The 18,726-nt window shown below is 42.3% G+C and overlaps 1 protein-coding gene across 1 annotated transcript in view; it reads left to right on the top strand.

Moving 5' to 3' along the window:
- MYH15 (myosin heavy chain 15) overlaps positions 1–18,726 on the top strand; it is a 132,084-nt gene that overhangs the window by 87,144 nt on the left and 26,214 nt on the right. The window contains exons 29-33 of the mRNA XM_045851228.1: positions 630–748; positions 6,050–6,246; positions 9,345–9,694; positions 12,092–12,216; positions 15,793–15,908. Coding sequence (XP_045707184.1) covers positions 630–748; positions 6,050–6,246; positions 9,345–9,694; positions 12,092–12,216; positions 15,793–15,908 — 907 coding nt within the window. The remainder of the gene's footprint in view (positions 1–629; positions 749–6,049; positions 6,247–9,344; positions 9,695–12,091; positions 12,217–15,792; positions 15,909–18,726) is intronic.

The raw sequence follows: 18,726 nt of genomic DNA, 5'->3' as shown, positions 1-18,726 counted from the left end.
CAGTTAGTCTGTAAAATACATTCACACTCATTTAATTTTCATTAACAATCTTATTGTTATCCTCATTTTACAAATGATGCAAACAAGTGTAATTGTCTAAAAAACTGTGTAGTCACAAATTGGTAGAGCTACACATAATAAACAAGGGGCGTGGCATAGGAGAAAGAATGTTCTGCAGGTTAAAAACTCAGTTTGAATGCACCTCCACCAATTACTGGCTATGCATGTGTCTCAACCACATTTAAGTAAGCTGTCCTGTTTCTTTCTTTGAAAAATGGGTAACAATATCTATGTTATTAAGGACTTATGAGAGTTAAACTAGATAATATACATAAAATGCCTACTGAATAAAAAAATTCTCAATAAGTGGAAGCTAATATCTCTTATTGACTCATACTTACTACTAAAAATAATTTGTGTGTGTGTGTGTGTGTTTTTAAATTAGGGTTCTCTTGTGAGTCCTGGAAAAAATCATTGCCATAGTTTTGCTAATAACTAGACTCTCAAACCCTTTCTCAATATGAGTTACATGTGGTGGGAGTCATTCTGGTTGTTCTTAAATGCAACAAGTGGGGGAGGCAGTATATGAGGAAGACCATGGTTAACTTACTTGTGAAATCTTTGTGTAGATGAGTTCCTAAGGAGGCTGGAAGAAAAGGAGGCTCTGATAAACCAACTTTCCAAGGAGAAGAGCACCTTCATTCAGCAAATTGAAGGACTGAAAAGGCAACTGGAAGAGGAGACCAAAGTAATGCATCTATTATTTCTCACCGGTAGCTTGACCATACATTTTTCTGTGGTGTGTCAGCCTACATATCTTCTCATATTAAAGAAAAGGGGAAAGTGCCCTAGAACTTTAGGGAGAAAATATGTTGGACCTTGTATGTGCTGGGAAGGACCCTGATCACTGAAGGAGTTTCCTCAGTGATTCAAATTGCGTCTCTCATTTGTCAGATTTAGAGCAAGCAAAGTATGTGTTCCATTTTGCATTATTTCTCGCACAGAAAGTCAGTAAGTTTCTTTATGGATCTTTGATTTTGAATTGCACTAAGAATTTAATAAAAGACCAGAATAAAATAAATTGAGCTAACTTAGCTCAATATTACATTGAAGTTGTCAATAAATTATAGATATTAGTAATTTCTTCCTAAGAGAATATATAATGTTGCTAGTAGGTGACCTCAGTGAAAGCGATTCTCTAAGGTGAAAGCATAGCAACTAAAGTGAGAGATGACTTCTTTGAGCCCTGGCATTTCAAGCTAATTCTTAGTTGATATTCAAGTCATCTTGATACTAAGACCCCAAATTGCCTCACTTGTACATAATCTCACTGTAAAGACATAGACTCTCAGGGGTAAATGTCATTGAATCTTGAGACTTCTGTCTTTAAATATTTTATTTCCTTCACTCTCCTTATTTCCTATATTATATATAAGTTGTTAAATTACTACTATGGTTTGTACATCAGACATTATGCTTTTCTCATGTTACCTCAATCTTCATGTGTCACATAAAGCAGGTAGAATCATATCTTTCTACATGAAGAAACCAAACTCAGATGACAAATAACTTATCCAAGGTCATACAGCTAGTAGTTGACTGTGAAGGAATTTACTCAGGTGGTGAAATGACTTGATTTATATATTAGAATATCCTTCTGGCTGCCTTCCCAGTACCTTCCAACTGGCCTACAAGGCCCCTTTGCTCCGGCTCCAGCCTCCTTCCGTGATCTCATCTCATACATCTGCTTTTCTCATTTACTCCCCTGCAGTCACCCTGGCTCCTCTCTGCCTCTCACACAGCTGCCACCATTCCTGCCCTAGGCCTTTGGTAGCTGCCATTTCCATTGCTTGGAGGCCCTTCTCCAAGGTCTTTGGGAATGATGAGAAGGAGCTAACTATTCTAGATCACATTAGTCTGTTTTATTGTCTTACTGCTGTTAGCTATATTATTAATAATTTGTTTACATGTTTGATTTGTATATCCTCTTACTCCTTTTTGGCTTCTTAGGGCAAAGACTTTGTGTGAAATTTCTGAAACACTAATGTTTAGAACAGGTGCTCAATAAATACATATTAAATAAGAGGAAGTGTCCCAATTTGAAGCCAAATTTATCAGGCTGCAAAGCATGTACCTTTCTCAGGGTCATTGCATATTATGGTTCCTCATTCACTGTCCATGGGTATCTGGCGGAGGCTGCCATTAACTAAGCCTTGTGCTCTCAGCTGCATCTGCCTAACAATGCATTTTTTAAATCTGCATAAAGGACACATGAGGACTGGTAGAGATCCCCTGTTCTTCTCACTAGACTAGGTTATCTTCTAGGATCTATGCTGCTGGGTTCACCAGACCACCACATAAGTGGTGAAATGTTCACTAAACTCAGCTCTGCTGTCCAGTAAATATAGTAGCCACTACCACATTATAGGTGGCTATCTAAATTTAAATTTTGTTGATAAGTTTTTATTTTTCAATTACAGTTGACATACAATATATATTAGTTTTGGGTGCATACTTCAATAATAGACATTACATAACTTATTAAGTCATCATACTGATGAATCTTGTACCCATCTGACACCATACATAGTTGTTATAATATTATTGACTATATTCCCTATGCTGTATTTTACATCCCCATGACTGTTATGAAACAACCAATTTGTATTTCTTAGTCCCTTCACCTTGTTCACCCCCCCACAACCCACTCCCATCTGGCAACCATCAAAATATTCTCTGTATCTATGACTCTGTTTCTGTTATGCTTATTCATTTATTTTGTTTTTTAGATTCAGTTACTGATAGATGTGTATCTGTTGCCCTTTTATTGTTCATATTTTTTAAAGATTTTATTTATTTTTAGAGAGAGGGGAAAGGAGGGAGAAAGAGATCGAGAGAAACATTGATCTATTGCCTCTTGCACAAACCTCAACTGGGATCAAACCCACAACCAGGCATGTGCCCTGACCAGGAATCAAACTGGCAACCTTTCACTTTGCAGGTCAATGCCCAAGCAACTGAACCACACTGGTCAGGGCTATTGCTCATACTTTTTATCTTTTCTTTTTCTTCTTAAAGAAGACCTTTTAATATTTCATGTAATACTAGTTTGGTGGTGATGAACTCCTTTAGCTTTTTCTTGCCTGGGAAGCTCTGTATATATCTTTAGATTCAAAATGATAGCTTTTCTGGGTAGGGTAATCTTGGTTGTAAGCCCTTGGTTTTTATCACTTTGAATATTTCTTGCCAATCCCTTCTGGCCTGCAAAGTTTCTGTTGAGAAATCAGCTGACGGTATTATGGGAGCTCACTCTTAAGTAACTATTTTCGCTTGCTGCTTTTAAAATTCTCTCTTTGTCTTTATCCTTTGGCATTTTAATTATGATGTATCTTAGTGTGATCCTCTTTGGGTTCATCTTGTTTGGGACTCTCTGTGCTTCTTGGACTTGTATATCCATTTCCTTCACCAGGTTAGGGAAATTTTCTGTCATTATTTTTTCCAATAGGTTTTCAATTTCATGCTCTATCTCATCTCCCTGCACCACCATGATATGAATGTTGGTACACTTGAAGTTGTCCCAGAGGCTCCTTAAATTGTCATTTTTGTGATTCTTTTTTCTTTTTGCTGTTCTGATTGGGTGGTTTTTGCTTGTTTATATTCCAAATTGCTGATTTGATTCCTGGCTTCATCTACTCTACTGTTGATTCCCTATAAATTATTCTTCATTTGAGTTAGTGTATCCTTGAAATCTGACTGAACGTTTTTTTGTGCTATTGAGGTTCTCACTAAGTTCATTGAGCATCCTTATAAGCAGTGTTTTGAACTCTGTAGCTGATAGATTGCTTGTCTCCATTTTGTTCTTTTTCTGGAGTTTTGTGCTGATTTTTCATGTGGGCCATGTTTCTTTACTTCCTCATTTTGGCAGCCTCCCTCTGCTTGTTTCTATATAGTAGGTAGAGCTGCTACATCTCCCAGGCTTGGCAGAGTGGCCTCATATAGTAGATGTTCTACAGGGTCAAGTGGCACAGCCTCCACGATCACCTGAGCTGGGCACTCCAGGTGTGCCCCTCCACCCTACCCACCATGTGAGCTGTGTACACCCTACTCTTTTAGTTTGCCTTGATTGCTGTTGGCACCTCAGTGGGAGGGATTTATCCCAGGTTGATCAGCTGCAAAGACTGGCTGCAACCATGAACCACTTTGGAGAATCAGCTGTGCAGGGGCCCACCCCACAGAGCAGGACTTACTTCAGCAGGGCTCTGGTGCCTGCTGAGTTTGTCCCTTGAGTGTGTTGCTTATGGAGGTGGTTGGGTGGTGCTTTGGTGTGGTCTGAAGCTGTCTACCAGGTACACTGACTCTGGAGCCTACTGAAAGTTGTAGGCCAAGGTCAGCAATCACGTATGTTCTGCCTGGGGCCACCTGGAATAAGCTAAAAATCAATCTTCAGGTGGCTACTCCTAGTGCTGGGCTTGGAGGTGCCCAGGTGAAGCCAAGCTATAACCCAAGACCACCTGCTGATAGTGTCGGGTCTGGGTCCACTTAGTGAGAGGTATGGGGCATGCTGAGGCCAGTTTCTGCTTGTTGGAGAGATTTTAGGAATGTCTGAAGTATGAGTCAAGACAGGCAATTCATATAGAGAAGTCACTGGAAAGAGCTTGGGTGGTCCCACAAGTTAGGAGGGCCCACAAGTTGGGTGATGCAGGGTGTCAGAGAATCAGTAGGGTGATGTGAACAGTGATAGCCAGGTTGATGGAAAATCAGATAGGGTGGCTGCCTGCTGACTTTGTTGGGGTTGAGCTCAGAGAAGGAATAATGGCCTTTGTCAACACTTTTGTCTGGCAGAAAGCTGCACCTCCAGCTCTTGCCCTGGTGCCAGACAATTGTGTTCCTTTCTATATGTCCCTGGTGCTTTTTGAGCTGCTGTCCCAGTGCTGGAGCTCCAAGTGAGTGAATCAGGGTAAGCCTGTGTGTGGGCTCTTTTAGAGGAACTGTCTGGAACTCCAAATGCCCTCAAGTTCACTCAATCACAATCCCTGCTGGTTTTCAAAGCCTGCAGTTATGGGGACTTCTCTTCATGGCACCAAAACCCTGGGCTGGGGAGCCTTGTATGGGGCTGGGACCCCTTGCCCCACAGGGGGACCTCTTTAGCTGAGATATCTTTCCCAGTTTTCATTTACAATATGTGGGTATGGGACCAGCCTGTTCCTCATCTCTGCCCCTCCGACCAGTCTTGATGTGCCTTCTTCTTTAGATCCCTAGTTGTAGGACTTCCATTCAGGAGGTTTCCGGTGGTCTGAATGATGGTTGTTCTCTAAATTTAAGGTGATGTTAATTAAAATTTAATATTAAAAATGAATCTTAACAAAGTTCAGTTTTGGCTATACATTGTACTTGGGACATTTTGCGTGTTCAGGAGTTGCATGTGGCTAGTGGTTACTACACTGTACAGTGTACATATAGAATATTTTCCTCACTATAGGAAGTTCTATTGGATAGTTTTGGATGTGCAGTGTACATATAGAATATTTTCCTCACTATAGGAAGTTCTATTGGATAGTTTTGGATATGCAGTTTTAAAGTGATGAAATATGTTGTCAGAGACTCACTTGTGAAATAAAAGATTTTGTTTTCCTCATCAATGGAATGAAAAGGCTAGACTAAATCTCAGTGGTCCTTTCTAGTCCAAACAAGATCTGAATCTTATATATTGCTAAATATAAATCTTATTGCCTAGATGATAATGTTTTCCTGGCTACCTTTGCCTTCTACAGTTTTCCCAGAATTCCAGGCCTTGTCTATTGTTGAAGTCAGGCTGGCATTTCCCCAAATAGAACTCTCTTTCCAGTTTTAACAGCCACAATTAGATATGCTAGTCTTTTTCTTATTGTCCCAAAGTCTCTTCCCAGTATTATCTTACCAGGTTCAGGTTCAGCCTCGACTTGTGGCAGGATGTTATTAACCTTATCTGAAAAAAAATGATGTCATCTCTACTCCTTTGGTTGTTAATTATGGTGGTGTCTTTTTCCAATATGTATTGTGTCCCTTCTAGTTGCAGAGTGCCCTAGCCCAGTCCTTGCGCTCAGCCAAGCGTGACTGTGACCTTCTCCGAGAGCAATATGAAGAAGAGCAGGAGGCCAAGGCTGAGCTGCACTGGGCTGTCTCCAAAAGCAGTGCTGAAGTGGTGCAGTGGAAAATGAAGTATGAAGATGATGCCATCCAGAGCACTGAAGACTTGGAGGATGCCAAGTGAGTAGAGCAAGGTGACCCTGAACCTGGAGTTAGTTACAAAGAGGAGCAGGAGAATAGGGACTCTGTCCTTAAGGCCAAGTGCATGGACAAGCCAAAGACCAAAGCTGAAAAAGCCACCACTGGCAAGAAGTACATGCTCTAGGGGGGCTAAAAAATAAAAGCTATAAATACCAAATAATAAAGACTATAGAGAGGTCCTGGAAGGAGTAAGGATGCTCTTTCTAGGCCACAAGGGAAGTCTCATAGAAGAGTTATGGTTTGAAAATAGGCTAGCACTTAAAATTCTATATTTCATTTACCAAGGCAATTGAGCTCATATCTGTACAGGTCTCTATACATTAAAGTCATTGTGTCTCTGGTTCACCACCTGTAGACTACAAACTGGTCTGTGGAGATGATAGGGATAAATCAGAAACATGTTAGGATCTGTCACCATGCCTTATGGGATCAAGGTTTCTTTGAAAATAAGTCACCCTCGGGCTACCTCTAGGGTTAGAATATCAGTTTTATAGCCAACACTACGTAAAGGCTTTAGAAGTTCTTCTCCATAGCTACAGAAGTTTGGGGCCAAAATGAATCCAGACTTGGTACCAGGGTGTAGTACTGAAGCATTTTCCTCAAAGATCAAAAGACTATATATCTTTGAGAGAAAATGTCAAACAACCCAAGCTTATAAGCATTAAAGGTTTACTCAGAACAATGTGTCCCTGGCTTGGTAGCTTGGCAAAAATCCAGGGCACATTGATACATTTCTTTTTAGCTTCAGCCAAAAACATCATTTTTCAGTTCTTTACCTAAATCTTCAAGATCCATCACGGTGCAGCTGTTGGACAGCTGCTGGGTTCTGTCCCAGAATCAGTACCAAGTGATCCATCTCTGTAGCCACAGCAGCTGAAACAGGGCTTTGGGATGGCAGAGACGAAAAATACCTGCCGTAGGTGTTTTACAAACTCTGGACCACAAAGAAGTGGGGCTTTCAACTAAAATGGCTCTTCATGTCCAAAATATGGCATTTGCTTCTGAAGAAAGATTTTTCTTCTAATATAGAGAATTTGTGTGAAAGTGCCTACCAATCATTCTGTTTTATAGGAGTTTGGCCGGGGGGGGGGGGTGAGTAGAAAAGAGGGTAAGTATATAGACTACTTTATGACCACATGGATTTGTTGGAACAAAAGAATTGTTCTGTCGCACATGACAACTGAAGAAAAATATTGTAATATGGTCATACCTGAAAACTATTTTTGCTTTAAACTTAGTTGGAGTTCAATTTGATATAGCATTGTCTATATTGTGCTTTCCCTCTAAATAACCCTAAGGAGGTAGAGTCAAGCACATACACAAATCTAGGATTCTATGTTTTTTTCATTGGAAAGTTGAGGATTTCTCTCTTGATTTCCAGGCTTAGGTTCACATGATGAGTTAGTTTAGCAAAATCTAGCTCACCTGAGACCTGGTTTACTGCTGCTGGTTCTAAATCCCACAGGAGTAGGGATTAGGCCTCATAATCACCCACATCCCAGTGTGCATTCTAGACAACTAAGAAGGCACTTACAGCTGGCAAGTTAAAAAGCAAAATGATAGTTTGTGTCAAATGTAGAACATTATCAGTGAAACAAGGGTGACCACCTTGTCCAGTTTGTGCTGGACAAGCCTGATTTGGGCTTGGACTGTGCTGTGTTCAGCCATTCAGCCGAAACCCCTCCATTCTGGGCACCAGCAGGGTTGGTCGCCCAAAGTAAAATTCCTATTTTCTGGTACCCATTGAGCACTGGTAAAGTAGGTAAAATACATGTAATTTTTATTTGATTTCTGTTTTAGATGGGGTAAAAATCCTCTTTTTTCAGCTTTATTGAGATACAATTGACATCTAACATGTGTAAGTTTGATGTACAAAGTTACATGTACATATTGCAAAATCTTGGCCACAGTAACGTTAGTTAATACATCCTTTACCCCGCTAATCACCACTTGTTGTTATTATTGTTACTGTTATGGTGAGAACATTAAAGCTCCACTCCCATAGCAACTTTCCATTATATAACACAGTGTGGTTAAACCAAGGTCTCTATGCAGTACATCAGAATCTCCTCTTACCAGTTAAGGAAAGTGCAGCAGAGACATGAAGTGACCAAGTTTAGAAAGCCAGTGAGAAAAAAAAAGTTGGTAGAGCCCAGCTCCTTCCTGGATGTTGAGCACAGACTGGTTTTTACAGCAGTCCCACAGAAAGGGGCTTTGTGACCACATTGCTCTCTTGGGCCAGTTGTGTGGCTCATGTGAAGAGGCAGACCTTTTTCTGTTTAATAACAGTAGATGAGAAAAACTTTGGTACTTACAGTATCTTTCGTCTAAGAAGTATAAGAATCCAACTGCCAGTGTCCCAGCAGGAGATGTGAGCAAGGGAACATGTTTCATCCGTTAGGAGGAAAGCACTGTATGGTGGGGGAGCATAAGAGGCATCTTAATAAACCATTCCATCCCAGGAGATGCCAAAAGGGGCTAAGGTACCTCCTGAGAGCAGTGGCACCTGTTAAATGAGCTTAACAATGGGATGGATTTGGGTGAACAAATTTGGGCAGAGGAGCTGAGGTGGTAAAGACATTTAGAGAAAAGAGATAATTTAGGCAGGAGAGAGCCAACGAATGTTCTGTGAAAGCAATGTAGCCAAGGAACTCTTTAGCGACTAAGGATTGCTAAAGGATTTTTGATAGTTGCTTGCTGTTGGTGGGGTATTCAGTACAACCTTTTTCTTTCTCCCATTTCTTTCATCAATAAAGTCTGTATGCTTTATTGCTCAGTTAGGGTTTAAGGTGAGCAAACACAGGGATTCAGAGATCCTCTTCCAAGTCCAGGTTGGAAAGAGGTAGGGGAAAATAAAGGACATATGGTCACAGGAGACACAGGATGGTGGTCAGTAGACATTTGAGTTCTATAAGCACAAGGAGGTCATTTTCAGACACAAGCTGCTTTTGCTTCACACTATTAAGCCAAGCTCAGGGGCCATGCTATTCTGTCCCCAAGCACTTTAATCAAGTACAAACTGGGTGAGTTCTATAGGATTGTGTCTTCACTTGGCCTTTTGGGTCCCTGTTTCTCAGGAAGAAGCTAGCAATTAGGTTGCAGGAAGCTGCTGAGGCCATGGGTGTGGCCAGTGCCAGAAATGCCTCCCTGGAGAGGGCCAGGCACCAACTGCAGCTGGAGCTGGGGGACGCCCTGTCGGACCTTGGCAAGGCCCGATCTGTGGCAGCCATGTTGGACCAGAAGCAGCGACACTTTGACAAGTGCCTGGATGACTGGAAGCAGAGGCACACAGAGTCTCAGGAGAGGCTGGATGCCTCTCAGAAGGAGGCCCGGGCCCTCAGCACCGAACTCCTCAAGCTCAAGCACACCTATGAGGAGAGCACCATGAGCCAGGAGACCCTCCAGAGAGAGAACAGCAACCTCCAAGGTACTCTGAGTGGAGCTTGGAGCCAGAGTGGGAGCAAGGCGCTCTGGCAGGGCCCTGGTTTCTTGGGCAAGACTGTCCTCTGGGGTAAATGCTTCCGCATTGGTGCAGTCTCACTCAGGTTTTAACTCTTCCACTTTTTCATACTTAACATTTTCTTTACTACAGATATTATTCTTATTCTAAAAATTGAACTACTTTTCTATCTTTAATTCCAATTCTATTCTGTAAAGGAGGCTACAATTAAGAATGTCTTTATATCCATAGCCTTACCAAGATTTTCTGTATGTATATCCATGCATGTGTTTTTTACTTAAATTACACATTATTCTATACCTTTTATTTTTTTGTTTGCCCGTATACTTTCTAATTCAACAATTAACTCTCTAGCCCATAGTACGTGCCAGGCACTGTTTTATATACAATTATTTGTTGTTTAATGCTCAGGACAGTCTTATGTGTCAGGTTTTTTTAATCCATAAAATGCAGATTATATAGAGTCACAGAAGGTTAAGAACTTGTCCAAATTCACAGGCGATAAGGAGCAGACCTGAGACTTGAGTTCAGCCAGCCTGACTCTGGCGTGTCACACGAGTCCTGGCCTGCACCACCTTCCCATATGCCTGCGAGTCTTTGCATGGAGACCTACCACGTGATTGTCAGTAGATACAGTGTTTTATAAGGATGGCTAACACTTATTTAAGTAGGTTTTATTCATTTAGATATAATTTTTCACAATTATAAATAATTCTATATTATACATCCCTGCACATATATTTGTGGACATATAAAAATACTTCAGTAGGATAGAGTCCTAGAAATGAAATTGCTGGGTTAAAGGAATGGATTTTTAAAAATTTTGAGATATGCCAAACAGCCCTTGAAAGAGGCTGCCAGCTTACACCAGCTCCACCAGTGATGTGCATCAAAACCTGAGGTGCCCTGGGAGCAAATTCATTACTGTTGGAGGCATAAATAAAGCTTCCTTTCGGTGTTGACCTATATCCACAACCCAGTCCCTGACTGGGCATGTGAGAGGTGCAGAAACCACGGTGGGAAAACTAGCTTATCTGTGGCACCTGGAGGGCTTGCTCAAACAGTTGGTTGGCCCCATCCAGAGAGTTTTTGATTCTTTAGGTCTAGGAGGGGTCTGAGAATTTGCATTGCTAGCTAGTGCCCAGGTGAGGCCAGTGCTGCTCCTCTGGGGACCAGACTTGGTCCGGGTGGGGCTTAGGCAGAAGCTTGGGCAGAAGCCTATTTCAAAAGATCTGCAAGTGATTCTAAGGTATGGTCAGCAGAGAACCATTACCCTGGGATTTCTCTGGGAATATTTCTTCTGGAGAGAGCTTATTAGACAGGGATTTATTATTCACATGAGAAATACTACCTAATGGGTTTGTTTTTGTAACTTTTTAAAATTCTTGTCACATCACACCACAGCCGAGGTCTCAGCACCAGAGGAGAGGCAAGCTGTCTCCTCCTACTGATGCTGGCCTATGGATGATGCCTAGAGCGACCTGGCCCTACTCCAAACCTCTTATGTCACAGGTGGCAAACACAAGGCCTGCAGGCCAAATCCCACCCTCCACCTTGTTTTATCCACCCGGCTCCTTGTTTCTTCTACCCAGTGGCAGTGCTGAGCTTTCACTTAACTGTTAAAGAGTAGTTACATTTATACAGTCCTAAAATTACATTCGGCCCTTTGAAGGCAACCACAAGGCTGCTGTGGCCCCCAGTGAAAATGAGTTTGACACCCTTGTCTTAGGTAGTGGAGAAATCCTTCACAGAGAGGCATAACTGACAATAACAACATAGGTACTGGGCATTTGGGCACTTTACTCTGTCAAAGGCTTCTCTTCATGAACGCTAGCCACAGACCCTCAAGTGCTTGAGCTGCTCCAGATTCTTTGGTTATCTGGGCTCATTGCATTGGCTTCAGACAGACAATGAGCCAGCTTTTGCTTTAGAAACCAATCCTGGTATTGAGCAGCAGATGACAAAAGAGCATTCACTGGTGCTGATAGTGAAGCACTTACCTTGGAAATGTAAGGATTCCAGGTCTGCGTTTCAGAGTCTGGTCAGGCAGAATCTGGCATGGCTCCAGCACACAAGAGTGCCTTGTGAAGTTATATGAGTATTCAACACACAATACTAGAAGAAGCACTATGCTCACCAGTTGCTGTAGGCAACTTTCTGGCAGATGACAAAAGAATATATTGAAGAAGGGATGCCTTTTTCTAATTCAAATGTCCCTTATATGCCAGGGGTGGCCTTGCCATCAAGTTCCCAAGGACGGCATGTCTACAGCCCAATGGGGCCTCTGAGAGCAGTCCATGCTGTCTGGTATCATGGGTCTGAGACTGGACCCTCTCACTAACTTTGCTTTTCTTCCCCTTTCAGAAGAGATTTCTAATCTGACCAATCAGCTGAGAGAAGGAGACAAGAAGTTAAGTGAAATGGAAAAGGTCAACAAACAGATTGAACAAGAGAAGGCTGAAGTCCAGGTGGCACTGGAAGAAGCAGAGGTATTACGTTCAGGGAACAAAGAAGGTCTTTATCACTGTGACAGAGCAGGTCTGCATTCCAGTAGCAATAATAGAAACTCGGGCACTTACTCATGTGCTGACTATATGCTAGGCGCTGTACCAAGGGCTTGATGTGCATTATTTCATGCTTTTACCCCAGCAAACTATTGTCTCATTTCTCAAATGAGGAAATTGAGTCTTGGAGAGCAAAATCAGCCATAGTGGTTCAGATCTCCTGGTTGTAATGAAAACAGAAACCGAGAAACCATGTCTGCATTGTTCAGCAATTTATGCTCAGAGCCTTGACCCTCACCACTCAAAATGGGCATCACCAGGGATGTTTTTGGAAACCTAGACTGTGAGGCCTTCCCCTGGCTCTGCTGAATCAGAATCTGCATTTCAACCAGGTCCCTTGGTGGTGCATGTTCACAGGAACGTTTGAGAAGCACTGGCACACAACACTGCCCCAGGCGTAGAAGAGGTCCCATGAACATTTATTGGATATTGAAAACATCCTCATACTTCCTCTCCTCTAAACGGAATCAGTCAAAACATTTTTTCCCCCAAAAAACCTTAGACAATTTGTTTCTGAAAGCTCATCGTGTGCCTGTTGCTTGAAAGGAATGTTTTCAGAGGTATGGATTAAAAGTCCAGGACAACTCTGATTTTACCCCTGGGTGTGATCAAAAAGGACTGAGAGGAGATCTTTTGTTGAGAGGGTGAACTAAAAAGGAAACAGGCGTTAGGTAGTTAATAAGCCCCGCAAAGCCTCTTTTCTCACAGCCAGGTTTCATTGTCTCCACCCACCCTCTGAAAAATCACCCACAGTCCTGTAAACACACAGCCCCACCCACTCAGCCTCCGACAGAGAAAATGAGTTTTAGAAGACTCGGCAATCAGTTTTAGGCAGGAGCCTTTTGGAAGTGTGATAACAAAACAATAGACCTTGGAGGATTGCATTGTGCCAGGGGGTGTCTGTTAAATTTACCTCAGGGCTACGTTTCTGTAAGAGGCCTGCCCGACAGAAGCCAGAAGCCGTGCTGGTATCGCCTCTGCATATACAGGTGTCAAGTGGACAGCTCTTGACACAGCTCTTCTCTTGACTTTTTATACGTACTGTTTCCCAAAGTCATCTACATTATGTACAGAATCCCAGCAATTCACAATGTGGAGTTCCCTGCAAGGCTGGCCCTTGTAAACTTGGTAAACCTTGCTGCATTTACTTGTTCCGTTTGGTTGGTTCTCTGGGCATCCAAGCTACTACCTTAAGCCAAAGAAGTAACTTCTGTGGTACAAATTTCAAGCACCATGACAATCCAATGAGAGGTAGCATTAGTCAGGGCTAATTTTAGTCCTTTCTGGCATGTAGACATCTTTGTATGTATTAAATCGACCAGCACTAACGAAAGGTGAAGCTGGTAAGGCCATAGCGCTCGTACCATCTTGTACCACTAGATGGCATTCTCTTCTATTCTCATTTTCTCAAACTTTGTCTTCAGCCACATCCATAAATACTTCATCAACTTGGACATGTATTTATAAAATTGGGTTATTTTCCTGGGTGAGACTTTATGAGAAACTTTATCAGATTATTTTTGAAGTCACAAAACTCAAATTATCCCAGGTCACCTTCTCCAAAGATTCACTTGCTCAGTGTGGTCTGGGGGGTGAGAGGTGACAGTTTCCCCCAAAGAAAGGAAGGGTGGCATTCCCCAGGAGGAAATTGCTATCCAAGCATTTGTTTTTGATTTATTTTCTTTTATATTGAAAGTAGTGTTCAGAGAACAGCACTGAGACCTTCAGCTATATTAAAATCCCCAACACCTTTCTTATTTTTGCTCTGAAATTGCTACTCAGCTTTACTTTTGGTGGTATGTGGGAATCACTCCTCAGAAGAGGCTACTCTAGAAGCCACGCCTGCCCTCAGGACTGGACTGTCTGCCGACCGTGAACTGACTGAGAGGCTGTCACCGCCCCCTGTGCTCTTTACAAACGTCCTCCTTGGCATCCTCCAAGTGTTTGTTTCTTCTTCTACATCAATTTCATTTTTTGAACAGGCTTTAACAATTTAATTAAACCTACATTTTTAAACTTGAGTCACCTTTAGAATAACCCTGGTGGTAATTGTTTTGTTTATCTTTGAATATTCAAAGGGGCAGGAGATCTCCCTGCCTGTCAAAGGAATCCATTTGAAGCAGTAGTAATAATTATGGTGATAATGGCCCACACTGAATGTTATGTGTCAAATGCATCCTAAATTCCCTCACTGTGCTTCTTATGACAGTATTTGGTCACTATTCTGTTTGCACTATTCTGTTTCTTGCTCTCTGAATGCTTTCAACTTTTTCGGTATCCCTCTGTGATATCCAGAGTTAAAGAAGATTCCAGGTAGAATCCTTGTTCTAGCTTTGATACTTTTGTTGATTTATTCCAAAGATGGAATACATCTCAAAAAGTCAAGAGTAATAATTTTAAAAGTTTAAGTAGTCACAGGCAAGATTGAAACGTTCTAGTTTAAAAATGCTTTAGAACTCTGGTTCTTGAACTATAGCTAAAAACAGCTAAGAACGTCAAAGCTATTAAGTGACATTGTTGGCGGTGAAATGACACCAGGCCTCAGACCAGTGGGGTGATACCCGACCTCAGTTCAACAACCTCAGTACTTGGACTCTGGCTAAGAAAGAATTCAGAGCCAACACAAACGATAAGAGGAAGTTTAGGAAGTCACAGAGGTAGAAGCAGTGAGCCGTAGAAGAAATGGGCTTCAGGAAATGAAAAACAGAAGAAAAAGAAGGGCTCTGGAAGCTTAGGAGAAAGAGAGAGGAAAGGAAAACTCATCTGGGGAAAGAAGTGGGGAAAGGCACAGGCATGCTCCACAGAGAGGGCCCTACTGGCTCCTCCTTCTTGAGGGTATTTATCTGGAGGTCTCAGGGAAGAATCCCAATAGAATATTCATCAGCTTTCCAGCTGTGTCCTTTCAGGGTTGTGGTCCTCACTGACTGGTCAGTGCCAGCGCAGGGGGTCATTAGTCAATGCTGCTGGTCCTGATGCCAGTGTGGGGTCCCTTGTCTGGCTTTGCTGCTTTTCTGGGCCTGGAGCTGAGGCCTAGATGTATTGATGTGAGTCAGACTCTCGTCATCCTGGGGGTGCTTAATGTTTAAGGACTGTTCTCTGGTCTCCTTGTTTGCATCCCCTCTCAGGGAGTCTAACCTGCACGACTAGCAACATGATAAGGAAGAGTCTGAACTGCATGACCAGTGATGTGAAAGGTGAGGGGGTTCAAACTGCATAACCAGTGATTCACTAGGGAAGGAAAGGTGCCCCGGGGGCAAGGCCCTTGTTTTCCGGTTGCTGGGCACCTGGGGCTTTCCGCCCTGCTGACCTTCCGCACCTGGCCCATCGTTCTTGCTCTGCTTGTGTCTAACTGCCTACCACAACATAACGAACAAAAGGAATCACTTGTTTCATCGTGTTCCAAACTTCAGGGACCTGATTTGAACTATGACATATGTTTTGAGAACAAAAACAAATTTCTCTCAAAGACTTAATTTAGTGCTTTTTATTTATGTATTTCAGGGAGCTCTGGAACGTAATGAAAGCAAGATTCTTCGTTTCCAGCTTGAACTCTTGGAAACCAAAATGGAACTTGAAAGAAAGCTTTCAGAGAAAGATGAAGAAATAGAAAAATTTAGGTATTTAAGGTTATTTTGACAAGCAACAGTTGCATATTTCAGCACTCGCTGTATTTGGCTACTTTAAGACCCTGTTGGAACATTCTCAAAGACACTTAGCCAGTCTAACCCTACACTAGAATATTTCTAGAAAGCTCACCACTGTTGCTATCAAGAAATGTCTCTACACAATTACTGCCAGTTTTTATAATTTTGTTTACATTTCAGTAGCTTCTATTCCCATACAAAACTCAAAAAAACTCACACAAAAAAGCTTAATTATATATACAACTACTGGATATACTCTCTGGGTCTTCGTAGAAAAGGTCTCTTTCCTGAATATTGAAGAAACTGAAAATGCTAAACAGTGGAGAAGAACTAAAAATTTGATGCTGTACATTAAAATGAATATCAGATCAGAGTGAAATTTTCACATGCCCCCTGCCTGTCCCAGTAGTCATTTGTTTGGAGGGGAACAAGCCAAGGTCTAAGCTGCTTATTGAGGCCCCATTGAAGCAGCTGAAACCTGACAGTCAGGAAACAGAACAGACAGGATTCATGGGTGGCGGGATCTTTTCTTCACTTCATCATTCCAAGCTGATGACTTTAGCTTCACTTCTTAGCTTCTCAGTGGAGTGAGGGGATAAAAGCAGCCCCAGTCATGCCACAGAAGGTGGTAAGGAAGCTCTGGTAAGCAGATGTTGGCAAAGCACTTCACACTCTATAGATCAAAGTCACAATTACAAACACATGGAATTAACTGTGATTATATTATCTATCTGATCTGTTCCCTTAAGTCCATGTCTTATGTGCAAGAGAAATCATTTGAATCTAAGTTTCAACTGGTAACTTGCTCCCAGTGCATTTATTAAACATTTTTTATAAATCTGTTAATATGTGCAATTGAACTGACCCCTTTCCCATAACCCATTTTCAGACAAAACTCCCATGGGGGGCCATGTTTTTAATGAGGATGTCCAGCCAGATTTGGCCCTCTGTGGCTTTGAGTTGTCTTTGCTCTCCCTCATTGGCACTCCCCGCTCTAGGGCTGACTGTGGTGATGGCTTCTGGTGTAATAAAGAGGCTCCGCTGAGTCAGTGTCTCAAAGAATTTTTTGATGAAGGGCGAAAACATGGGGCCTTAATATTTGCCCTACTTCCATGAGGAACAAAAATGAATGTCTTCTTGTACAGTTAAGAAAAAAATACTCATTTCAGGTAATGTCAAACCTGTGCCTATTAATAAACTAAGCTAAGGAAAAATGAATCCTCAGAGAGCCTGCATCTCATCAGGTACATCTGAATGTCATGGAGCCATTCACCAATGATAATGATCTTAGTGGAAAGGAAGCCGGAGAACCAAACAGCCAGGGCTGGAGAAGAAAGAACAGAAGACTAGGCAGGAGCTGTGGAGGGGCTGAAAAAGGAATAGGTGGGCTGGAGGGAGGGGTGAGCTGTTCACGAGTTTTAAATAGTTACTGCTTCATAATCACTATGATAGGTACATCCAGAAAGAAAAGATGAGCATATTTTATAAACATATCACAAATAACACCCCAGGCTCTTTCTGTGTGGAGTGCTGTTTGTGAGTACAGATTGCATCACAGTGCTTTGGTTTAATCTGACTTCGGGGCTAGGGGAGGAAGGGATATTAAGGAAACTGAGTATGTTGGGAAAATTTGAGTAAAGTATAGGATTTCTCAAGCAATCAAGGATAAGCCAGGTAAATTATAGAACTCAAGGGAAATATTGCCTAAGGGCAAGATGAGGTTCAAGGTCCTATGTCCCTTTACATAAAGCTTAGTCAACTCCACAAGAACCAGGAAGCCAAAGGGACCACAGAGCAGGAGAGAGGCTCAGAGGCAAAGACAAAACCTGGACAGTGCTCCAAACTCAGTAACTCATTCAGCGCATTCTCTGCTGCTGAGCTTGCTCATCCATTCATTCCATGAGGACTGATCCTGAGAGAGCTGGGCCTGGGGGCCTGTTGGTGAAAAGTATGAACAGCTGGATATGCACATAGGGCCATTTTTTAAAAATATCTACAAATGTTATAATTAGCATAGCTAGACGTAGGGAGATGACAGCGTAGTCATTGATGGAAGGGAGGAGCCTTGGTGACTGGCTTTGATCCTTCCCATCCCAGACACAGGAAAGGAGGACAGCTGTCAGTGGCCAGCTTAAAGGCCAACTGGTGGCCCTAACTGCCACAGCAGTCCAGACTTGCCACAGGGTCCCAGACCAGGTTACAACAAGTTGGTCAGGTACCATATGAAACTTCGGGGATTATCAACTAACTCTATTCCCCTCAGCCCAGGGTATTCAAAGACAGGCTGAAATGCATCAGGGTCTTCTCACTGGCCTGGGCCTGTATTCTGTGCTCCCAGACATACCCAGAAAGGTGCTGTGGAGGGGCTTTTGGGAATGAGGCACTGAAATTCCATCAAAGTGCATTTGTTTGCTTTGGTTTGACCACTTGTAGGAGGATTAGGCCAACTTTTTCTGCATAAGGTCAGATAGTAAATATCTGTGGTCATGCAGGCCATAGAGACTCTGTCACAACCACTTGGCTCTGCAGCTGTAGCTTGAAAGCAGCCATAGACATTGGAAATCAAATAGGCATGACCAGATTTGGGCCATAACCCATAACATGCCCACCCCTGCCCTGTAGCCTCAGGTATGTAGTAATTAATGTTCCATCATCTTTTCCTTCCATATGGGCCACTCCTCTGAACTCAATAGCATCAAATTCTGCCACATGGTCTTAAGTTGGATGCACCACCTGATTTAATTTATTTTGTTGTTTGAGTGTCTGCCAAAAGAATGTTTAAATCTCTTCT

Source organism: Phyllostomus hastatus, unplaced genomic scaffold, assembly GCF_019186645.2.
Source record: "Phyllostomus hastatus isolate PE091 unplaced genomic scaffold, TTU_PhHast_1.1 phas_contig_86, whole genome shotgun sequence".
Classification (NCBI taxonomy): Eukaryota; Metazoa; Chordata; class Mammalia; order Chiroptera; family Phyllostomidae; genus Phyllostomus; species Phyllostomus hastatus.
This window is presented reverse-complemented; position numbering and strand designations above follow the sequence as displayed.